Here is a 23,091-nt window from a genome sequence, read left to right as displayed (position 1 = left end):
AGACATGATTATTTCTATGCAGCAGACAATACTCTCTCCTCACAAACATTACCCATGGGTTTCATTCATCGACTGCCTGTTCAAATAAACATGAATGTGAAGTGGTGTGACTACATATCTTTGAATCTTTATCTGAGTGTTTTACTATTTTTACATCATTTGCAGGATAAGTCTTTTTTAGATTGAAACAGGTTTTTATTCACCCTTGAAGATGCTCAACCAGAAATAATACGACTGTGTTGAGGCTTCACTATGTTGAGATGCAGTCTGGGTCATTGGATTACAATGCAAATGAAAACTGACTTAGGGCTTCCAGACCTGCCAGTCAATGTGTCCTAATGTGATCCAATGATGAAAAACAGAACTGTGAAATTACAAATGTAACCATCAGCTCTATCAGGATAAAGGCCCTCTAAAGGACAGAAGTACTAAAGGGAACATGCACTAACACACGCGGGTAATAATAGGTGTGTATACACAGACACCACTGTCCACATGGACAATAACCACATGAGCACGGAGACAGGTACACACACTTAGATGGGAACTCACACAGGTCCAATCCACACACACACACACACACACACACACACACACACACACACACACACACACACACACACACACACATACACGCACAATTACATTACATTACATCCATCTAATAAAAAAATGAAACAGTACGGTGCCAAATGCGCTTTTCCTTAATAAAAATGCATACAGGGGGCTCAAAAGATCAGTGCTAAGAACTAAGAGTCTATTCTGCTTTAATCATGTGTGGGTTTTATTATTGCTCAATACAGATATACACACCTATCAGGGAAATGAAGACACAAAAACCCCACGGACGCCAACTACATCCAGGAAGCTCTTAATGTGGCCAATCACATGTGTGTGAGAGAGTGTGTGTGTATATGTGTGCACACTCTCTGTGTGCTTGTGTGTGTGAATAAGCCCATATCAGTATAGGTTGTAATAAAGACAGGTTGGGAAATGAAGCAGCGAATGCATAACAGGCTTATTTCCCCTCTTTGTCTGCGTGTTGCCCCGACCTAATCCCCGAGAGGATTATCCCCCACAAATCCCTGCGGAATTGGGGAGAAAGGGGGAGAGACACAGAATCTCACTCCTCTGGAACCCATCACCATCATCATCGTCATTGTTGCCGTCCATTTATGAAAAAAGAGAGAAAAGGCACTGAGCTCCTCTCCCCTTTTAAGCAAAAATTAAAGCTTTTTAAGCATGAGATAATCGGGTAATCATGATTAAGTGTCTCCTTGTTATAAATTTCTGTCATCAGATGAGAAAAGCTTTAAGTAATTTATCCAGGCTAATATGCACACACATCGCAGGGTTTATGGTGCGAAATGCACTCATGTGGCATTAAGCGTAAAACACACACGATTCACATTACACTCACACATGCATTATGGAATTACACATACTTTAACGAGCATGGCAGCAACATTTGATAATATGTGGCAGTGTGTTGTATGTTAGAGACTTTGAAATCCTCACACAACACTCAATTCATTTTGTTTGGTTTGATGTTCATTTGTTAATATAGTCCTTTGTAATTAAGTTAATGATATATTAATATAAAAACCTACATTTTCAGATCCCTATATGCTAAATAATGCTCCCTGAAACTATTGAAACTAAGAGGTATTTAACAATGTACCATTTTACTACGACATACTATTGCATTAAGTATGTATTGACCTTTTCAATAGTTTTATCAAAGACAGTGTAGTGACAACAAGAAATAGAGAGTAGAGTGCAATATGCCCCTGACAGGACTTGAACCGGGGACCCTGCTGCCCATGGTTCATGTTTTACCCCTAACATGTGTGTGCCTTAAGTTTCACTGCGCATTGAAGGTATTTTCTGCAAGCTTTTTTCATGGTTTTTGGTTCAAACATTTGGATAAAAATTCTAATATACTTACATAATTGCATAATGCAAAGTGTTGAATGCACTTGTTTCCAAAAGTTACAATACAAATTTAATTTTTATGTAAAACTATATATATGATTGAGCGAGGAAAGCCCAGAGAAGCTGCTCTTCTTTGTTTTTTGTGAACTGTGTGCAATATTTTGAGATGTAAACACAAGAACTTACTATACAAGTTTAAATTAATACATTTTCATTCCCAAACTGTTTCCTGGATTCAAGAAATTCCTCAGATTACTACTTTATTGTCTTCTCCCTAAAGCCCACAATAAAAAGCTAAATACAAATAAATAGTCAAGTAAATAGTCAGATTTCAAACAAATATATGCTCAAACATATATTTTTGTCAACCTCTGTTCAGTGGATATTAATTGGCTGCAAGTAAATAGGATGAAGGTAGGAGGATTGGAGGACACGAAGAGAGAAAGATGCTCACATTGAGTCCGTGTGCCTTCAGCCTGCAGTACTCCATTCAGTCAAAAGGGAGCACTTTTCATCCACTTAAAGGAGCAAGCTGAAGCACTGCCCTCTCAGTCTGGCTCTCCGTTAGTCTCTGTCTCAAACTGTAGGATCTCTCCCTTGTCTTTGTCTCTTTCTCCTCTCTCTCTTAGTCCTTTATGACCTCTGCTTTTGGTTTCTCTTCCTGTTTCACTTTACTCTTAACTGTTTCTCTCTATGATTTGCAGCCTCGATCTCCATGCTTTGCTGCTGTCAGTACAAAGTGAAATGTTCTCCTGTTTTACTGGATTCCTCGATGCCAGTCTTTAAATCCATTTAAGAGCTGGTTAAGGTAATGATCTCACAAACTGTTTATAATAGTGATATTTTCAAAGTGCCTCAAAAAAAAAAGGTTGTACTGAGAACAGGTATGTGTTTGCATGTATTTAAAACAAATGTAACTTTATCTTTAATTTCACTCCTGATAATTGATCATGTATAATTTGTATTTTTTAGCAATGTATCTGGCTGTATGTGCCGGCTGTGTTTTCCTTCTCACCATTCGGAGTGTCAGGAGGTGTCCAGCTGACGTTGATAGTATTTGGGGACAAATGGGCGACCAGCGGAGCAGGAACACTTTCTGGGGTGCTTTCTTCAGTCTGAGCCCAGCTGGGAGGGCTCAGGGTACACCCACCTCCTGTACATGCCTTAAAAAACACATCCAACACACAATTAATATATATGGACAACTGTATAATTCAAATCAAAAAGTTGAAAGAGAAGAGCACCTACTGCATATGTGATGGTGTAAGCTGTTCCTGGGGTAAGATTGCGGAGCGTGTGGTCTTCAAAAAGTTCTGAGCTGTTATAGGCCAGCACAGGTTCTGCACTGTCACGTGACAGGAAGATGGAATAAAACTCTAAAACACCGTTGACCTGAGAGGGACGGGACCACCTGCAGAGGGATAAAGGAACCAGCAGAAATGAAAGGAACAATTATATTTACTCCACTTAACGACTTCAGAATTCCGGGGCCTGATGATTACATTTAGAGGGATATTTATTCTAAGACACCTTTGCTGCATTTCAAAGAGAACCGTTTGACTTTAATCCACTATATTATCAAAGAGAAATTATGTCAAGTTAATCTCATTATCCAAAATAACGCTATGTTATCTGATCCTGAAGTTACAACAAACTGAGGACACCAAAACTATGAACTCAACAAAACAGCACATTTTTCTGTGCAGCCGCAAACGGCTAATGCCTCTTTGTTGTGGAGAAATTATTTAAAACACATAAAAATCTCAAGTCAACAGTTGTGAGTGTTCCATATAGCTATAAATTGATGTTTAATTGTAAATTAATATCACCGTCGTACAAATACCAGACATTTTGACATAAACTCTACATGTTTAACACACCATCACATACAATAACCACTTGTCGTCCTTGGATACACAAATTCTAAAATTATGTTAATTGGAAGTTTTGCAAATTTTTCACCATTTTTTTAGTAGATGTATTTATAATTTAAAAAGGATGACATGTAATCATTCAGTCCTTTTTTCCTATGACTGCACCTGATTTCTCTGCTTGTGTTGCATGAGTGTGCATGTGTGCATGTGTTAAGATCTAAGGTTTCTCACACACAGTTTCCTTTGTGAGATAGGGGTGTCTTCTTTTCTATATTAAGAACAGGAAGGTCATCCCCAACAGAGAGGGAGAGGGAGGATGGAGAACAAGAGGCATTATTTATAAATAGAAACACAAAAATGTGAACTATGATGCAATGTCTACCTAATCCAAGATGTGCTTATTGGACTATAAGAATAAAAGTAAGATCTTTATTTCTGATCCATTAATTCAATTGCCATAGTACTTTTTTCATGTATCATAATAAAGGAGCTGCTGTACTTTAACAGCAGGTGATCAACATCTTATCACGAGCCTTCATCATGACAACATTAAGACTTTAATTGTTGCATGTTTTTTTTCTCTGATCTTATTATTCTGCATAACAAAACTTTTCAAAATAAAGTTCTGTAATTATATTATTACAATAAGTGGGCAATAATATACTTTTTTTCTCTTCCTTAATGTATCTGATAATTTCATTCTCCAACTAAAAATCAAATCAGACAGTTTATCAATCTGAACAAAAGGAACACTCATTCACGAGTTATAAATAGTTTTGCAATTCTCATAAATCCCTGAGAGTAAGTTGGTGCTCCCGGCGTGGTTTAAGAGGGGGGCCATTTTAATAAGTGATGGATTCCTTTCTTGGTCCCAATCATTAAAAGCCAGTTTTTGAATGAATGATGAGTGTGTGTTAGCACACAATTAGCCACGGTGGCTAATCTATCACGTTTATTATAAGATTGATATGCTGTCGATTGGCCGTGTGATGTATGTCCACCTTTGAGAAACTAAATCAAAGAGGAGTTGCAATAATCTGCATAATAATTCATTGTGGTAAGGATTTCTCAAAACTGGGTTTTCAAAGTGTATTTTGAAATAATCGGTAAAAAGACGTTAAATTGAAAAGCATGCACTTATGATGCATGAAGCTCAAATTACACAGCAAACTGTGTAAAGTGTCCACCTAACTCCTGCAACTCTTTCCTTTCTCTCATCCTTTGATGCTTTCCTCTAAATTGCACTCTGTAGAAAACCACATCGGTGCCATTAAAAATTACTTAAAGCACTTTAAGATACTAAAAACTTCTGTGAGTATGAATGCATTTTGATAGGTGGTGTTAGGTGAGGTCAGGAAATAAATCTACCCCCCCCCCCATTATGCTGCCTCCCTCAACCTTTCTAACAGTCCTACAAACTCACTCTCTCTCTCTCTCTCTCTCTCTCTCTCTCTCTCTCTCATATATATATTTCACTTTTTAAAAACATTTACATTTCCTAGTATCTCTCTTTAAAACAAGCAAAAAATATTTCCTTTTCTCAATGTCCACTCCTTCTGTTTTCATATTCTCTGTTGTTCTCTTCCTCTCACTCGCTCAGCTTTTCCCACAGACACAATAGAGAGGTATTGACCAATGATGATCTCCTAACCTCTGTCTATTACCAATGTGCTAACAAGGCAATACGCATCCTTCCCACACCTGGTGAATATATTGCTGGAACATATTTTGAAGGCTCATGGTATGATACCTATCCATACTCAAACAGCAGTCAAAATGGATATGCATTTCACACGGCAAATTCTCTTAAACGCAGTGACCTGTTTGCAGATAATAGATCACCTTTAAATAAAGCCTGTTAACTTTGTTGGACATTAAAGACCTCATACAGGACAGAAATGGTTAAATATCTGTCAATATGTTTTTATATTTCAAGCTATTGAAAGGAATTCTACATTAAAAGGCACTAGTATGATATGTATATGTATCAACTGATATGTATCAACCTTTAATAATACTAATAGTACTAATACTTATGGTACTAATACTATTACTAAAAAAATAATACTCTATTATTATTATACATTTATTTATAGAGCACTTTTCAAAACCAATGCCACGAAGTGCTTTACAAAGGCAGCCAAGTCATTTCTGCTTTACCACACATCATGGAAAATACAACTTCTTCTAATAATATCACCAGTAATAGTTGTTTTTCTAACCTAGCTTTACTCCCCCATCCTGGATTGTCTTTCTGTATTCTTTTTCCAGTGTAAAAAGAATACAGAGTAACTGATTTCTCCCCTTTAAAAAGTATTTGATTTAGGATAAATACTGAAGTCTGTAAATAAGAAGGCCTGTATACGTTTTGTAAATCAGACCTGGAGTATTGACATTCTCTTTCGTATTAAAATTCTCAACACATTTAAGAGATGGGAAAAAAACAGGAATGAAAGACTCGTACAGTTCAGTCAGACTGCTATACCTGTATGTTGGTGTGCACAACTCAAAGCATAAACAGGATCATCACATCTTAACCACACACTTATTATTTCGCTCTAAAACACTGGGCTTTCATATCCCTCCCTAAACCATCCTCTTTCTCTTTCCATTGTTTTTAGCGTATGTGGATATGCCTGTGACTGTGATTGTGTGTGCTCGTGTAAGAGTGGCACTGTGCCCTCCTGCGGTGTGTCCCACTGTAAGTGACCGTCAGGACACTAATGGCTTTCACGCAGATTGACTCACACACACACACTCCAAGCCAGGGACATTTGCACATAAACATGATGGAGAAAGTGCAGAGATCTATCTTCCCCGTCTCTTCACTCTAGAGGTGAAAGGTCAAGTGCAGAAGAATATTGTGAATGGTAAACATAACTGCAGAAGGTCACTGCCTCTGTCTCCGTGTCGACCACTGACTTGGACCTACTCACAAACTGTATGTACAAACATTTCCCTACTGTGAAAACTTACTCACCTCTCTCTCTTTCTCTCCCTCTCTCGCTCACATACACACAAAAACACATACTCTTCAAAAAATCAAATATCTTTTGTGAACTTTCTTTACATATACAGCGCCATTAGATGCATCACACAGCTTTATTATTTTCCTGACATTTTTTCTACCTATTATTTAACTGCATTTAAGTCTTGATGTACTTACATATGCACAGCACCTGTATACGTGTGTGTGTGTGTGTGTGTGTGTGTGTGTGTGTGTGTGTGTGTGTGTGTGTGTGTGTGTGCGTGTGTGTGTGTGTGAGTGAGTGTGTTTGAGTGTGCAAACGTACTCCACCAGAATAGTTCGTGAGTCAAGCAGGGTGAGGGTTGGTGCTTGTAGAGGCCCAGGAGGAAGCTGAGAGGTCAGCAAAGTAGCTTGTGAACTGTTGGTGCAGCCCACTAAGGTGCAAGTGCTCAGTGCAAACACATGGGCAGAATACACACCAAGACCTGTAAAAAAAAACACACACACACACACACACACACACACACACACACACACACACACACACACACACACACACACACACAAATACCTATGTAAAAAAAATTATAGATCTATATCTGTATGTCTATTTCTCAAATGTGTACTACAAAACCTTGGACTTCATTATATGTACAGTATACATTTCTCTAACATTGTGTTGTTGTGAGGGGATTTGACCCTCATTTATCTCTTAAACACAGAATTCTTTCTGTTTTTTTTAACAGAAATAAATCACCATTCTCTTTTTAGCTCTTGTTGTTTCTCTTTTAATGTCTATCTGTGCCTCAAAACTTTCCTCCATCTGTTTTACTGTTGCAATCTCTCTGTTACATGATCTATTCTCGCCCATACTGTATAATTACTGCATCCCTAATCCCTCCAATCACTGTGCACATCAGACACTCAGCATTATTAACCCAGCATGGATAATATGTGCTCTCATGCATTCATTAACTTACAAAGACACACACTTACAGTGTTGGGCACTGTGGGGTTTTGCTAACCATGTGAGTGAGTGTGAGTGTTTAAAGAAGTCCAATATAATGTATTCTGCTCATATAAATACCATATAGGAATGAATCTCCTGTGTACACTTGTGTAGGCCGTTTGTGTGAACGTTTACCATTGGGAGTGCGTGTGTATGTGCATTTCTGTGTGTGTTGTGTGTGCGTGTCTCAGTGTATGTATCTGTTTGCGTCCTGGTGCAGCACTCTAGTCTCAGTGGTCTGACATGTGTTTAGTACCTTCTTTAAGTCTTCTTTAGTGAGAGCTTTCAAAGCAAACTGTGTGCATGCATGTTCACTTATGTTTAGACTTCTTTGTTTCTCCGCTGCCTCATTTTCATTTATGTGTGAGTGTGTGTTTAGCACTCTTTTCAAAGTGTTATTCCCTGGGTAAGGGCTGAGATGCTCTTTCCTCTTTCAAATGCTAATCCCCCACTCCATTTTGCTTTTCTTCACTCTTCCCCTTCTCTTTGCACAAGGCCCCATCCCTCCAGTCATTCTGCAAAACACACACACATAAAAGTACACACATACACGTTCTCCCCTCTTTACCAGTGATGTTGTGTTGTCTGTCTTTTCCCCTGTAGACCATTTGGTTGTCGTGATAGAGGAGGTACTCTGTAATGCCTCCATTGGGCCTATCATTGAAACAAAACAGTTAAATGAGGGTAATAATATTGTCATATTGAACATATACTATTTTGATGTTCAACACTGTTGTGTTATATGACAACAATTCATTCCAGATGAAAACATGTTAATGCTTAAAAGGCAATTACAAGATGCAGATACAGATTAAGAACATTTTTCTTTTCATTGCTTGAATTCAAATCAGAGAAGTCACAATGCTATATGTTTTAAAATATTTTACAGCTTAATAGGTTATGTATGTACTTAATCATTTACACATAAGCTAAATTCAAAGTGGTTTGGAGGTGAGAAAGATGATGGCTAAGTGTGAGTGTGTTGTGTATAACCTTGCTGGAGGTTCCCAGGTAAGATAAAGAGCTGACGGAGATGAGACTGCGGTTGGAGGATAGACAGCGTCCGGAGCTGAAATTTAAAAATAAATATTTGTTTTTACGAAGTCTGACCAAATATGTAGGGGTTTATATGAGCAAATGGAAGCAAGTGATAAATTATTCTTTTTTAATGAATTCAACTTGCAGTACAGTTTGAAACATGTAAGAGTCAATATCTTATAGTTATGCAAATCAAACAGATTTGAAAATAGCTTAAAACAACATTAAATGCATAAACCTTAAGCTGAATCATGAAATGATCTATTCAGAGTAACATTACTCAGCAGGTTATCACAGACACCTGACTTGAAATATTTTTTGCACATTGTGAAATCTCATCTAAAATCTCATTCACAACACTGCAAGAAAAATACAGTTTAAGTTTTCTCTGTTACTTGATCTACTGAAAAGTATTTAAAAAAAAATCCTCTCTTACAGGACAGTGAGTGAAAATGTGACCATGTGAGGTTCTTTGTATGAAAAATAGACTAAGGACAAAAAGTAATAAATAAGTTCTGTCTCCTGTCTTCCTAACACAGTTCAGTGTCTTAACTGTGTGCTCAGTGAGAATCAATACAGTAATCTGTTTTTTTCTTTTACTTCAGATTGATTTTTGCCGTCTCTGCAGTGACCCCTGCCGTCACATTATCTTCCCAACAAGGCCAGTTAGTATGACACAGATTAATGTAGTGACTAACATATGAAGAAAAATCTTTTTCCCCTCTTCCACTTCCTTTTTTTATTCTTAAGCTTCCCACGCTGACCTTCCAAATCACAACAATATTCCTCTGTTCTTTTTCTTTCACTCAGCTGCAATTTAACTCTTTTTTCTTGTCTTGTATTTTATGTTTACAGGTTTGTTGATTCATATGTGTATTAATATTTGTGCTTTACACACTTACCTTCCTCTGGGGTTGTGAGGCTTGATCTCAAATTGCCAGTGTTTTCATAAAGACTCTCAGTGCAGCCAAACGGGCTACAGGCACTAACAGTGATAACATATCGAGTGGATGGAGTGAGACCTGGCAGCACACCTGGAGATGAGGAGAGTGTGAACTTGTCAGAGAGTGGCAGACAGAAAAAAACAGACAGAGAGAATTTTATTCCAAGGGAGACTGTAAGTTTGGACTTTACTTCACTGAGTTGGTAACTCAGAATGCTGAAGATTTTTGCAACATGCATTTGTGTATATGTATATTGATTTGAAAGATCTAAAACACTCCTTTGTGACAACTCTGCCTTTCTGGCTGAATGTCTTTTTCTGTCCCCTTTATAAAGAGTGTAAACTCCGTTTGTTTCTAAAGTTTGCATCCCTACTCTTCATTGATGCAATTTAGATGCTTTAGATGCATCAGCTGCTGTTGCTAAGCAAACTTCCTGCGTTTGGCAACAACGATAGTCTACTCTAATTGTAAATTTTCACTTGTCTCGCTGTGATGTTTTTTTGTCCTAGACGTCTGTGCCCTCTACGGTTCTTTCAGTATTTTTCTAAGTCACTCTTTCACGTCCCCGCTCTTCTCTCCCACCCCTCCAACTTCTCTCACCCTGGGTGCCCAGTTACCCTGTCTCTCCATCTCTCTCTCTCCATCTCTCTCTCTCTCTCTCCCCGTTACCCATTTCTTTTAATTCAATTAGGGGCCAGGGCCCCACTCCGATGCCATTACACCCTCATTTGCTTTCTGTGTTTTTTAGCCGTTGGTGTAATTCTGCAGTCAGGTGTTGAGGCCATCATAAATTAACAAGAAGCCTTATCATGGTGGACTTAATGTCTGGCAAAGAGAGAGGGAGGGAATGGGGGGACGGAAGAGAGACTCTGAGAGAGATGGAGAGCTCATCTTCATATTTGCCTGGAGACATGGAGAGTGGACGAGAGGAGGGACGAATAGCAGCCGCGGATGCAGACATCATCATCATCATCATAAAAGATGAAGTGAGGGAAGATCGAAAAAGTAGCAACAGAAAGAGAGAGAGAGAAGAAGGAGCGATGCCAGGGTATGACATCATTGGGGTAGTCCTGAGTGTCTTGTTCCAAATGGAGACAGTCTCCTAAAGCTGGGGACTTGCCAAGGAGACATTAACAGGCTTGCCTGGGACAGTATGTGTGTGTATATATGTTTGTATGTGAGACAGAAGGGAAAAGGCAGTGTGATTGTTGACCTTAACAGATCTCACAAAAGGTGGAAGTAAACCAGCCAAAAGCACCTATAGGATAACTAGAAATTAAATAAGGTTTTTCAAAAATGATCCACGTTTATCAAAGTTTTTGCTGTTTTTGTTAGTTACAGCAAGTTTGTATGTAAGAAGCAAACAGTTTGTTCCTCACATATTACTGTTGCCCCCTGTGCGGTTACATAGCATACATTATTCCACTATTAAACATGTTCTTAGAGTTAGACCGTCAAAGGTTTGTGTGTTTTTTTTACCTGTGAAGTTTCCATTAGCCAGATATGTGGCTTTGATGGGTTGTATCTCTGGTTGGTCTCTATTATAGGCCTTTAACTCATATCGGTCAATCAACCCTCTGGTGTCACCTGTGGGAGGCAACCAGCTCACCTGGGCACTGAAGCCGTTCAAGCTCTTCACAGTGGAAGGAGGTGGTACAAACCCAGGTACTAAACAGAGGGAGAGAGAGGGAGAAGAAAAGTGAAGAGAAGAGAAGAAAATAAATGTAACCGCAACAAAGCCAAAAAGGAGAAAGAAATGTCACAACAAATGCAAAGTATGCCAAATAAAAAGAACAAAAAATGAAAATATGTAAGAAAGAAGCAAAACAAGTGGTCGAGAGCACATGAGGTTAAAGAAAAAGCTTCCCCCATCTCTCTGTTTTAATAGGCTCAGTAAATCATACCTTACCATTAGCATAAATAGTATTTATGAGTGTAGTAACTTTTTCAGCACTGATTTAATACAGCCAGCCATTCATTCTGAGCTATATTTCACAGCAATCAGCCTCCCTCCTTCTCTTTAGCACTCCCCTTCTTTCTCTCTCAGTAGTTCAGGATGGTCTGGCTCCTTCTACCCCCCTCACTCCCATCTCTTCTGCCTTTATTATCCGTCTCCCTTCCTCCCTGTATTTTGCTTTGCATCTGTCCCCTCACTCACTCATCTTGGAGTTTACTTCACAGGTTGCAGATCACTTATTTCTGTGAGACAAACATCACTCATAAACAGCTTATAAATGGTTTATAAATGCTGACAAATGTATTTTCCGTGTGTGTTTCATCCACTTAATTTTAATCTAGCCTGGTGTGCTGTTTGGTTTTAGCATCCATCTCCACATCAGCTTTTCCTACAAATTCCTGTTTTTGCACAACCTTCTGTTCCTTCATTCATTACTAACTCACCATGTATCTTTCCTTATCACCTCTCACTCTATTCTCCTTATTTGACTTTCTGCTCCTTCTTCCTCCTCCTTCCTCAAATATTTCCTCTCAGTTTCTTGTCCTCTCTGCATCACTTTCTCTTTGCTTCTAAATGTTTTTAGCACTTTCTCCCTTCCTCTCTGTCATTCCTCCCTCTGGTCACAGCATGGCACACTGAGACCTACCAGTGTATCGTTCACTACTAACGAGGAGCTTTATAATACACAGGGGAGCACACAGGCCATTCTGGGTTAACAGCCTTTTACTGGGATGCCCTTTGAAGAGGCCTTATCAATCTCTCATACCGTCAGGCTCATATGATATCACCAGCTCAGTAACTGTACAACATAGCAGTGGTTTTACACCCAAAAAGAAACACTTAAAACTAGTCCACGAGCAGGGATATTTACTCCTTGTTGAACGGGCTTAAATAATGCATTTTAATAGATTCATTCAATTAGGACAGACTTTTATTTTAAGTGGTTTTGAAAATGAAATATCAAAACAGATTACAAAGCACACTGAAGGAACATACATTATATAGGGAACACACACTTGTGAAGAGGCAGTATGCTAATACCTGAGATTTATTGTTCTCTCTTACTATTAGAGTGGTAGAAAGATTGAAAGAAAATGAGACGCCAAAGCAAATGCTGCGCTTGTATGAGTTTTGAGTGTGTGTTTTTCATGAGAGACGATCGCAAAGAAATATATATATACATTGGTATTACATAAAAAGTAATCAAATCTAGCTGTAGACATAATGGTCTGTAAAACACAGAAACACACAAACTTTCTTCAGAAATATGACAGATTACCTTTGCTTCTGCTGCGCCCTCTTTGCCAGGGTCCTGCAGACCACCCTCCAGCGGCCAAGGCTACGAACCTGTATAGGTACTCTTGAGAGGTTTGTGTGTGTGTGTGTGTGTGTGTGTGTGTGTGTGTTTGCACATTGGAGAAGGGATACAAGGGACAGACAGATACAAAGTTCTTAAATTAAAATGTCCTAATGGAGGCACATCTGTAGTCACCTAAACAAAAAAGAGCAATTCATTTTTAACTTTTAGCTCTTTAGTGATTCATCAGCTGTAGATAATAAAATGCATGCACACAATTCTCCATTTCCAAATTCTTGTTTTACTTGTCTTAAGCCAAAGTATGCCCACAGAAATAACACAACATCTTTTTTGCACGTCTTTTTCTCAGCTGAAACAATGACTGTATGTGAAGATACAGCATAAACAAATACTGTATAGTCTATGATCTACACAGCACCCATTATCCTTTAATCTTAAGTATATGCTATACTTTCATAATTCTCATTCTGAAGCAAGAGTCTTATCAGTAATGAGCTTGAAGCTGATTGCAAATGGACTCTGGTTCATTCTGGTTTTCATTCTATTTTTTGATTAGATGATCCACTAAAGACTAGAGGATCAAAGCAAGATTCTTTGTATTGTTTGTTTTTTATCTGATGGAGGTCTATCACTACATCATTGTGCTATAATTCCACACTTCCTTTTGAGCTGAGTGCTGTCTCAGAGTAGCATTGGTGTAGTTAAATGTGTATACTGTGCATGGTTACCAGTAAAAGGTTGTAGAGTATAATCTGTGGCTTGAGTTGTCTTCCCACTGTACACCAACACTGAATCGTTTCCTCTGCAGTTATACCGACTTTCACCGGTGGGACAGCCGTCTAAGTAGACTCTCACTGAGCGACGGGAGGCAACAAAGAGATTAACACTTTGACTGACAGGAGGGTATGTTTCATCACTTCGTAAGGTGAGACTCCTTATGCAACCTCCCAGGCCTGTGGAAGAGAAAAAGAGAGTAGAAGAAGGAGAGTGAAAAGGAAAGGAGAGGAGAGGGGTGAAAAGGGGTAAAACAGAGAAGAACAGGGAGAACAGACAGAATGTGAGGGGCATACATCTTTCTCCTCTCAGTTTTAAGCAGAAAACAAAATATCATAACAAGCATATCTTCCTCCACAATAGTGTTGAAATGTTTTATTCTCTTGTGCCACACTCATCCCCTTTCATCTCCGAATTTCAGTCTAATCTTCAATGCTCCGATTCAATGCTTGAATACTGTACACCTAGGAAATATTAGTATAATCACTATGACTTCTTGTTGGTTCATACAAATGCTGCCCCAGATAGGAGAGTTAACAAGCAAGTGACAGGTGCATCAATAATTATCTGCAACACTTTCTGAGTCACACCCCTGATTATGTGAATGTCTTGACATTATGTTTTTGAGTAAATATATCTCACCATGTTTGTGACTTCTGCTGTCCAGAGCTGGATGTTTGAGCTCTGGGGGTATGCCCCCTAAGTATAATGGCGAATCGACTCTCAGCCTCACTGCTCCTCCCACCCCCCTCATCTCCTCGGCCCAGTCATTGACTGCAGCAGAGATGAGAGAGCCGCGTTTTGCCAATGAAAGTTGTTTCCAGTCTCCATCACAGTAACTGAGCCCCACCCACATGCTGAGTTCAGTCATGTGACCTTCAGAGGAAATAATGTAGGACAGCAGACCACCCTCCAACTCCGCCTAAAAACACACAACAATAAACAGAATATCGCAGACTTGTGCTCGTTTAAACATTCATAAAGTTTCAGTACAGTTTTCAATGATCATTTGAAATGTGGCTGTGCTCCGTACCAGCATGTAGTCTTCAGTTTGTGTGTTGTGTGTGAAGAGCAAAATTGCATTGAGCTGGTCTGTTCTGAAATCAAAAGAAATCTCGAAATCCTTTCCTCCACTGAAAACATCTCGGCCCAGCTCCAAGTAACCTGAGACAAGGAGGAAAAAATTCTCTGCAACATTAATTACAAGTCTAAAAGCTAAAGAGTATAAAGTTTCAGGCAGGACTAACCTAAAGTTAAGATGCTTTGTCAAATATTCAGAGGTGATTAATAGATGAGTAGGCCCTTTTAGAAAGCATTAATGGAGGTAATGTACACTGATGAAACAGATATTTGTCACAGAGACCAATTTACTGATTATCATCCTATTTACAACATCATTATCACCGGCATCAGAAGTAAGCATCCTAAACTCTTCAGCTGTTTACCTTGTTGCATGATGTCAGTCTTCTATAACACATGTGCTACACAATGCTTTATAGTACCATTATGACCATAACTGTCATGCCTTATATCTATCATATTGTTATTTGACATTTTCCTTGTGATACAAAGGAGTAAGTTAACATAAAACATGAATTTACTTTATTGGACAATCCTACCATGACCCAGAAAATGGGCTCCATCCACAGTCTCAACAGGACATCCCTCCCAGCTTTCATATGCTGCCACCTTCTTTGTGGCTTTTGCCCAGTCCAGAGGTTTCCATTCCTCTGAGGGGCTGTCACTCATCTTTAAACTTACATCTCTGAGACAACCAGAGAAACCCTGCCGCTCTAGAAGAGCTTCACCTGGCCAGAAAAGGAGAAGAGTAATTACCAGCATTGTCAATAGAAAATGTTGTTCTACATGCTTCTAGCCTGCAAAAACATGTTATTTAAACCTCAATTGTGGTTGCTAATTTATGTGATTAGCATCCTGTTAATCTCATGTGGAGGACAAGCCAAGCTACCAATTTTTTTTTTCCTGAATATGAGAATGATGACAAATCCTAAGAAGGTAAAAAGTTGCCCTGGTTGTAGCTAGGCAGGATTTCAACCTATAGAGTTTAAAACGTTTATATGTGTTCCTAAATCCTACCATTTGCCTTGTAGAAATACTGTTTTCTAGCTGGAGAAACAATAACGTATACAAAAAAAAAATGTAAGATGAAAAAATCAGTCAAATCCATCTAAATGTCAGGGTGACGCATAATAATACTTGAAAAGAAGGTGGCTAATGATGGACTTACCTGAATTCTCTCTTAGCAAAGTAAAATCTTCAGGCAGCCCTCCAATGAACAGCCCTGTGTTCTCACCGATGATGGTGCTGCCACTGGAGGCGGATGCACTACCTGGGGTTGGGTGAAGTAGGATAAAGGTAGAAGGTAGGTAGGGGGGGTAGAAGTAGATACAAAACAAGAGCATTTAGAAAAGTGGCACATTTGAGAGGATGCAATTGAGAGGGGATAAAAAAAGAAAGATTAAAAGGAGTGTCTAACAGAGAGAGGGATAATGCTCATACAGTTGTGTTCATTTTCAGACTTAGAAACAAATAAAACAAATATAAATGAGAACAACTGAGGCTTGTAAGTGTGTTTCTGTGGGTGTGTGAGGCAGTAATTTTCTCATCATACACAGTGTGGATAGGATTAACCTGACTAACACCTCCACGCAGTGCTAAGGGATTTACATAGATATAAACACACATTAGTGCACATACAGTCTCACAAGATTTACATCCAAGCACATGAGCACATCCTCGCATGAACAGACGTACATATGTTCTACATACACTTGCATTTACACTCACACACCCACACACCGAGCAGATGCACACAGTGGTCAGTATGAATATGAGAAGGGTTACCTCTATATTGATTGTTCACAACGATTGTTCCCACGGCCCCTCGCCTCATGGCTGTGATGCTGTGCCACTGTCCATCGTTGTAGCGGCGCCCTCCATCATCCTGTACACTCACAGCCACTGCTGAGCCCTAAACACACATGTATACAAAGACCCACCCTAAAGGTTAGAGTTTTAAACATATCTACTGTACATTCATAGCTCTGTGAGAATTGATTAATGCTTATTTCCTAACAGTGATCAAAGGTCTTTAAAGTTAATCTAAAACCTCTAGCTCAAAATGACCACTTTTCTAATCACAGTGCAATCAAACTTATTCACTTTGTAACATTTAAATCATCACTTCTTTCTCCTACTATACTGTGTGAACTAGGTTGGACATTAGATGACACACACACACACACACACACACACACACACACACACACACACACACACACACACACACACACACACACACACACACACACACACACACACACACACACCAACTTCAGAGGGACATGTACATGCACATATAATCATCAAAGTGTTGTTACAGAGCTTTTTGCTACCTATTAAGTATGACATCATTGTTGTGATCAGCTTTTAGCAAGCAGGCAAAGAGTAATCTTGTAAAATGTTCACACTCACACAAACACTGACAACATACTGTATCTCCACACACAGACACACAGTGATGAAGATTTAATGATGAGATCAATAAATGTATGAATGCCAGAGTATATCAGCCTTTGACATCTTTACTACCTTTGCTAGACAGCTCTACTTAACAAGACAACAAGGGAGGAGTCTCTCTACCCATCTTTCTCTTACACCTCAACTGTGTGTGGTACAACTCAAGTTCAGATTACACGGTTAGCATCAACACCAGCTGTTCTGTGCTAAAGCAAGATTTTTGTTGAATTCTGCTTAAGTTTTTACTAAGTTAAAATGACATGGCTATTGCCTTTGTCTGTTATGCACGTGTAAGAAGCACAAATACATTATTGGTGGATATGTATTTTTTTATGTTTATGCTAAGATCACAATGACTGCAAGAATTTTCTCCCTCACAGTCTTTCTTGATTTTACTAAAAGCCACGAGTACTCTGAAGATAAGTGAAGTTCAAAGGTGCATTGTAGTTTGGAATAAAGTACGTATGTGGTTTGTTTGCGACTCGTCTATGAATGCATTAAACTGACAGTCACAGCTTACCAGCCAGTGTGTGAGCGCTACATGTGTAATACATGTGACAGACCTTAGAGTTACTAGCTGCTACAAACACCTCTGTGTACTGCGGAAAGCAGCGATGCATGAATCACCTGTGTCACTAGAGTGTAAAATGTGTGTCTGTTTATGCATGCTTTAGCATATGTGTTTAACAATATGACAGTTAGAGAACCTTTGTTTGATCTCTTCTTCATGTGATTGGGAAGGTTTGCATTGATATACTACATGTGTGTGTTTGTGTTTCTGCGTGTGTGTGTGTGGCAGCTCACATGTGCACATATTTATGAGCATATCACTTTCCTGTGTCATGCTAAATTACCCCCCCTGCACTAGTAATCCCATTAGGCTAGCTCAACAGGCTAATAGGGGGAAGTAATGGGCCCAGCTATATGTATCTAGGGGAACACTAATAAGCCGTGACACCACTCCCACTGTTAATTACCCCAAACTAGCCTAAACAAAGGAATCAACCCAGTTGGCGAACACACACGCACGCGCACACACACACGCACACACTTGATCACACATCCAACAGTGCAGATAGCCGCAGACACACACACATAAACACCACAGGTCAACAAGTATGTATTGAGAGACAACTGTCTGCACACATCAAGTGGTTGCATTTTGATGAAACCTTCTTAGTAAGTTTAGATAGTGATAGTGAAGTGGAAGTCAACTGTTAGTGTGTCTGTGGTGTGTTTGTTTGAGTGTGTAATTAGTTGGTGGCCTCATGGAAGTATGTATAATCATCTCCCATCATCACTTTCATCATCCAAGTCGTTGACTCTTTAACCCCTCTACATGTGTCTGTATGGATGGATAAGGGAAGCACTGCCTGTGTATGTGTGTGTGTGTGTGTGTATGTGTGCAAGGGTGCAAAGCTTAATTAGCTTGCAATTGGTATTCACGCGTGGTGACTGCAGGGAATGAGTTAATTGCAGTCCAATTCAAACGTTGACACACTTTCAAAGTTTTTTCCCCTCTCCCTGTCTCCCTGACAGAAACCAATGAGGGGCTACAGATCACATTTATTAGATGAGAGCAAGTGAGAGAGAAAACGGGAAAGAGACAGAGAGAGCGAGAAGGAGTGAGTGAGTGAAAGAAGTAGAGGGGAAGAAGAACTAGAAAGACAGATGATCAAAAGGAAAATGGTGAAGTTGAGCAAGTAAGTGAGCAGAAGGGAAGAGTAAAGTGAGAGACAAATATATAAGAGAATTACAAAAAAACATACTTAGAATTTTAGATATAAAAGAGAGATAAATGGTCACAAAGCACAGCAGTACACTGTAACCTAGTAGTTCTTAATTTTAACTGAGAACTACTATCTGTTGCACCTTTGTAACACAAAAATAAATAACTGATTGAACCCTCCTGAGGTTTCCCTACTTAACTGTGAGATTGTTTTTTTTATCATTATATATATCATTCTTGAAATGTAAGTTGTTGTAGTTTTTACTCCCATTGTTAAAAGGTTGAAAAACATGTACACACCTGTGGGTCAAACAAAAAGTAAGGGTGTCCATCTTGGATCTGAATAGCCAGGAACTCTTCCTGGTTTCCTGGAGAGAAGGCAGAAAGCAGCAGGCCATCCGGGGAGCGGGTCTTAAATCTCAATTTAACACCTGAGGGAGGGAGGATCAGAAATAGAAGAGCACGAGTTAGGAAAATTTTAATTTGACTTGACTTGTTCTCAAGATCTGATAGTAACAATTTTAACAAATGTCAGATTTTATAATAAATAAAATAGAATAGAATATAGCTGAGGAACCACAAACGATGTCGATGAGTAGAACTCATAAATTAGGTAGAACCAAGAAAACAAGTTTGTAGCAAAGTCAGGTATAAAATATGTTAACAAGGTCAGTGTTTCCCCTACCATTATATATATATATATAAGTATATACTTATTATATATAAGTTAATAAAGTTATTATTTTTTTTATTTAGATTTATTTTGTCTAAAAATGCCAAATGTCAAGTTGTTGGTTTCCTAACCAGAGCTCTAGGCTGACATTATTTCTTCTTTCAGCTTACCGTTTAATATACCGTAACCACAATGAGAATGTAGAAAAAAACATGATTCTCAGATTACTATCCTGAGACAGACCAACTGAAATCTCTTCTGAGCCTTCACCATATACTGTATATATATATATATGACAAACAGCTGCAACAAACCTTCCCTTCATTCAGATCAGCCACACCTCTTATTATGAACAACTCGTATCCTTCATGAAATCAAAACAGACGAGTTATAAAACATTTCAACACTCCTGCAGTATGTGCTGATAAAGATATGAACTATTAAGACTAAAATAATTTTTGTACTAAGCTGTGAACATGTTTATTTCTGCTGTCAAATGGACATTTTAATATGGGTTCAATATGGGATTTATGGGTCTTTTGCAGCCAGCCTCAAGTGGACACTCAAGGAACTGCAGTTTTTTTCATTGGCTTCATTATTCCACACTGGAGGTTGGAGTTTGGCCTTCACATGTTAATGCATGCTTTAAGTTTTTAATCAAGTACTTAAGGATGAAGTGAATGAATGACAGAGTAGAGTTTCCTTCAGTAACAGACTTTTATAAAAGCACAACGACAGGAACTTCGGGAAAAAAAACAACAACATCCGTGCTACCTCCTGAATCCCAACTTTATTGAAGGTACTTTGTTGTTTTAACAAATCAAAGTGCTAGTCTAAAGTAAAGTTTTAATTGTTTGAAAATGAAAAGAAAGAAACCCATACAGGCTTTAACATATTTCTCTACTGCATTCTAAACTGCATGAGTGTTGTAAGTGAAGGTTTGAGGCTAACTTCAAGTAAACTTACTAAATAAATTCCAAGACAATTGTAGTAACAATAAATAGTTTCATGTAACCTAGTTCTTACATCTCTCAGTTAATGTCAGTTATACTAAACTGATAAAATCCTGGATCCCTAACTTTGATGACAATAGATTTATGATGTGAGACAACCACTGTGAGGGAGATACTTTAATCTTTAAGAAGGCTAGTAACGCACCAAAAAGCTGAAATGTATTGTATAATTCTAATACAGATGTCTTCTGCTGCCTCGTTTGTTAATGTATCCAAGGAATCAAAGCTTCAGCAATGTGGGAAACTGGATTCTTAGACCAGCAGGACCCACAGAATTCATCCAGCGTGCCGTCTTGTCATGTTACCATGGATCAGAGATTGGATCTTAATCCACTACTAGATCCACACAGAGATACAGAGCACGCGATTAATGTGTGTCTCTGTGAGTAAGAGTGCGTTTCCTCAGCTCTGTCCGCCTCAAAGGGAACAGAAGTGTGGGAAGATCTGAGGAGTTGAATGGAGGCAGTCTAGAGTTCATCAGGAGCTGGTGTTAGCAAAATAATTAGTGTGTGAATTCATTTAACATGGAGAGAAGTCAAACAGTTACATGGCAAGCTCAAGATCAGTAAGGTTAGCCGATTCAAAGTCCCTGTTATAACATGAGTTCTTCCATCTTTTGACGTTAGTTCTATTTGCAACTGCATCTATTTCAGGCTAGCTTGAGGTAAATAGCAAAAGGTAGTCTCTCGCACTTACAAATCCAAGAGTTAGTCTTATTTAGATCACCCACAGTCTTCATTTGATCTCCGACTGCTTCATAATGTGTTTACAATTTGAAAAGGTTCATTTTATTAAAAGATTTCTATGACAAAAAGTTTGGGGTTTTGAGAAATCGAGCTAACCCATCCTGACACAGAGTCTGTAGGGCGAAAGCACACAGCAAGTATTGGCAACAGCCCCGATAGCAGTTATATGGGTCAGAGGTGCAAACAGGACAAAGACAAGAGAGGAAGCCAAAAGCCCTGCCAGGGGAGTGAGAGAGTTCAGAGAGAGGCGTAAAGGGAAAGACGTGAGGCAAATAAACTGCTTGAGATAGTTTTGACTAAAAGAAAAAAAAAAAGATCAGGGCTCCTTCCCTGCACTTTTACTGTGTCAAATCTTAACACACAGATTTCATTCACACTACATAAGGATATCATTATCACTGATACCTGAAGAGAACAAAATCTGTAAATCAGTCAAGAAATAAAATATCTTCAGAACTTTCAGAGTAATCCAGGCAAAGCTTTCTTTACAATCATGTTATATAATTCAATCAGGACCTGCTATGTCTGCATAGTATACTGTATCCACAAACCCCAAATGCTCAACTCAACAGCTGTACATTTATTAACCATGGGTTCACAAGGGAACTAAGACATATACGTAGAAGCATAGAGCTTAGACAAGATAAACATGTTCTCTACATTGGGCTTGCCTTATGCACATCCAGCAGACGGCTGTCATTTACATTCATGACCTTGTCACCAAAGAAATGAGTGAAGTCATGGCAGGTACCTGACATTCCATTATCCCCCTTTAACCTTCTCTCAGTGTCAAACTCTCCTGATCTCTGAACCCTTCCTTTATTTACCTGTCTGCTTTTAACCTTCCTCTTCTTTTTCATGACCCCTTTCCCCCTTCTTCCACTTGTTGCTTCATCTTAAGGTTTTAATTTACCTTTTTACTGTTAACTATGCTCCTTTATCTAATTCTTCCCTTTTTGTGGATCTAACTCTAGTGTAAACAGCCATCCTATATCACTCCATTCAGTTTTATTCCAATAGAAGATGTGGACATGGGACCCGTCCTGTACACAGGGGACAGGCCCATGGGACCTTTACACACTCATATGACGGTAGGGAAGACGTATGACTTTTATTTCTGTCTCATCAGTAAGTTCTGATACACTTTGTATAAAAAGAAACTATGACGATAAGAAGCTACGTATGTGCAATGGTCTAAAACATGAAATGGTGAAGAATGATCAAATATATATTGTTCAAACCTCATTGTGCACTAGCCTACACTTTGCTGTGATGCATTGTGGCCAAGTGCTCAAGAATGTGAAATCACTTTTGTTAAATGATTCCAACAGTCCAATGTAAGCACTAAAGCACCAGTACAACTGGTGCCAAGTTGTCTTGAATGTATTTGCATGGAGGTCAATGTGACAAAAGACTCTCAATACATGCATGTAAACACAATGTCATATACTGATTTTTGTTTTGAAAAGAATCAGGCATTTGGTGTAATATTTTTTTTAACAATGATTTGTGGTGAAGCTGCATCAGGCAAAGTCGAAAACATCTGTCCTCAAGGGAAGACCGAGCTGGGCCA

The 23,091-nt window shown here is 38.8% G+C and overlaps 1 protein-coding gene across 1 annotated transcript in view; it reads right to left on the bottom strand.

The window, feature by feature from the left end:
• ush2a (Usher syndrome 2A (autosomal recessive, mild)) overlaps window positions 1-23,091 on the bottom strand; it is a 192,969-nt gene that overhangs the window by 100,283 nt on the left and 69,595 nt on the right. The window contains exons 30-44 of the mRNA XM_065953099.1: window positions 19,387-19,517; window positions 16,683-16,809; window positions 16,066-16,167; window positions 15,437-15,625; window positions 14,851-14,981; window positions 14,460-14,739; window positions 13,772-13,996; window positions 13,005-13,085; window positions 11,248-11,436; window positions 9,727-9,858; window positions 8,780-8,855; window positions 8,355-8,440; window positions 7,103-7,262; window positions 3,184-3,346; window positions 2,951-3,098 (exon numbers count right to left, since the gene is read on the bottom strand). Of these exons, the coding sequence (XP_065809171.1) occupies window positions 2,951-3,098; window positions 3,184-3,346; window positions 7,103-7,262; window positions 8,355-8,440; window positions 8,780-8,855; window positions 9,727-9,858; window positions 11,248-11,436; window positions 13,005-13,085; window positions 13,772-13,996; window positions 14,460-14,739; window positions 14,851-14,981; window positions 15,437-15,625; window positions 16,066-16,167; window positions 16,683-16,809; window positions 19,387-19,517 (2,220 nt within the window). The remainder of the gene's footprint in view (window positions 1-2,950; window positions 3,099-3,183; window positions 3,347-7,102; window positions 7,263-8,354; window positions 8,441-8,779; window positions 8,856-9,726; window positions 9,859-11,247; window positions 11,437-13,004; window positions 13,086-13,771; window positions 13,997-14,459; window positions 14,740-14,850; window positions 14,982-15,436; window positions 15,626-16,065; window positions 16,168-16,682; window positions 16,810-19,386; window positions 19,518-23,091) is intronic.

Source organism: Labrus bergylta, chromosome 3 (genome assembly GCF_963930695.1).
Source record: "Labrus bergylta chromosome 3, fLabBer1.1, whole genome shotgun sequence".
NCBI classification, from domain to species: Eukaryota; Metazoa; Chordata; class Actinopteri; order Labriformes; family Labridae; genus Labrus; species Labrus bergylta.
The sequence above is the reverse complement of the archived record's forward strand: the minus strand, read 5'-3'. Positions and strand labels throughout refer to the sequence as shown.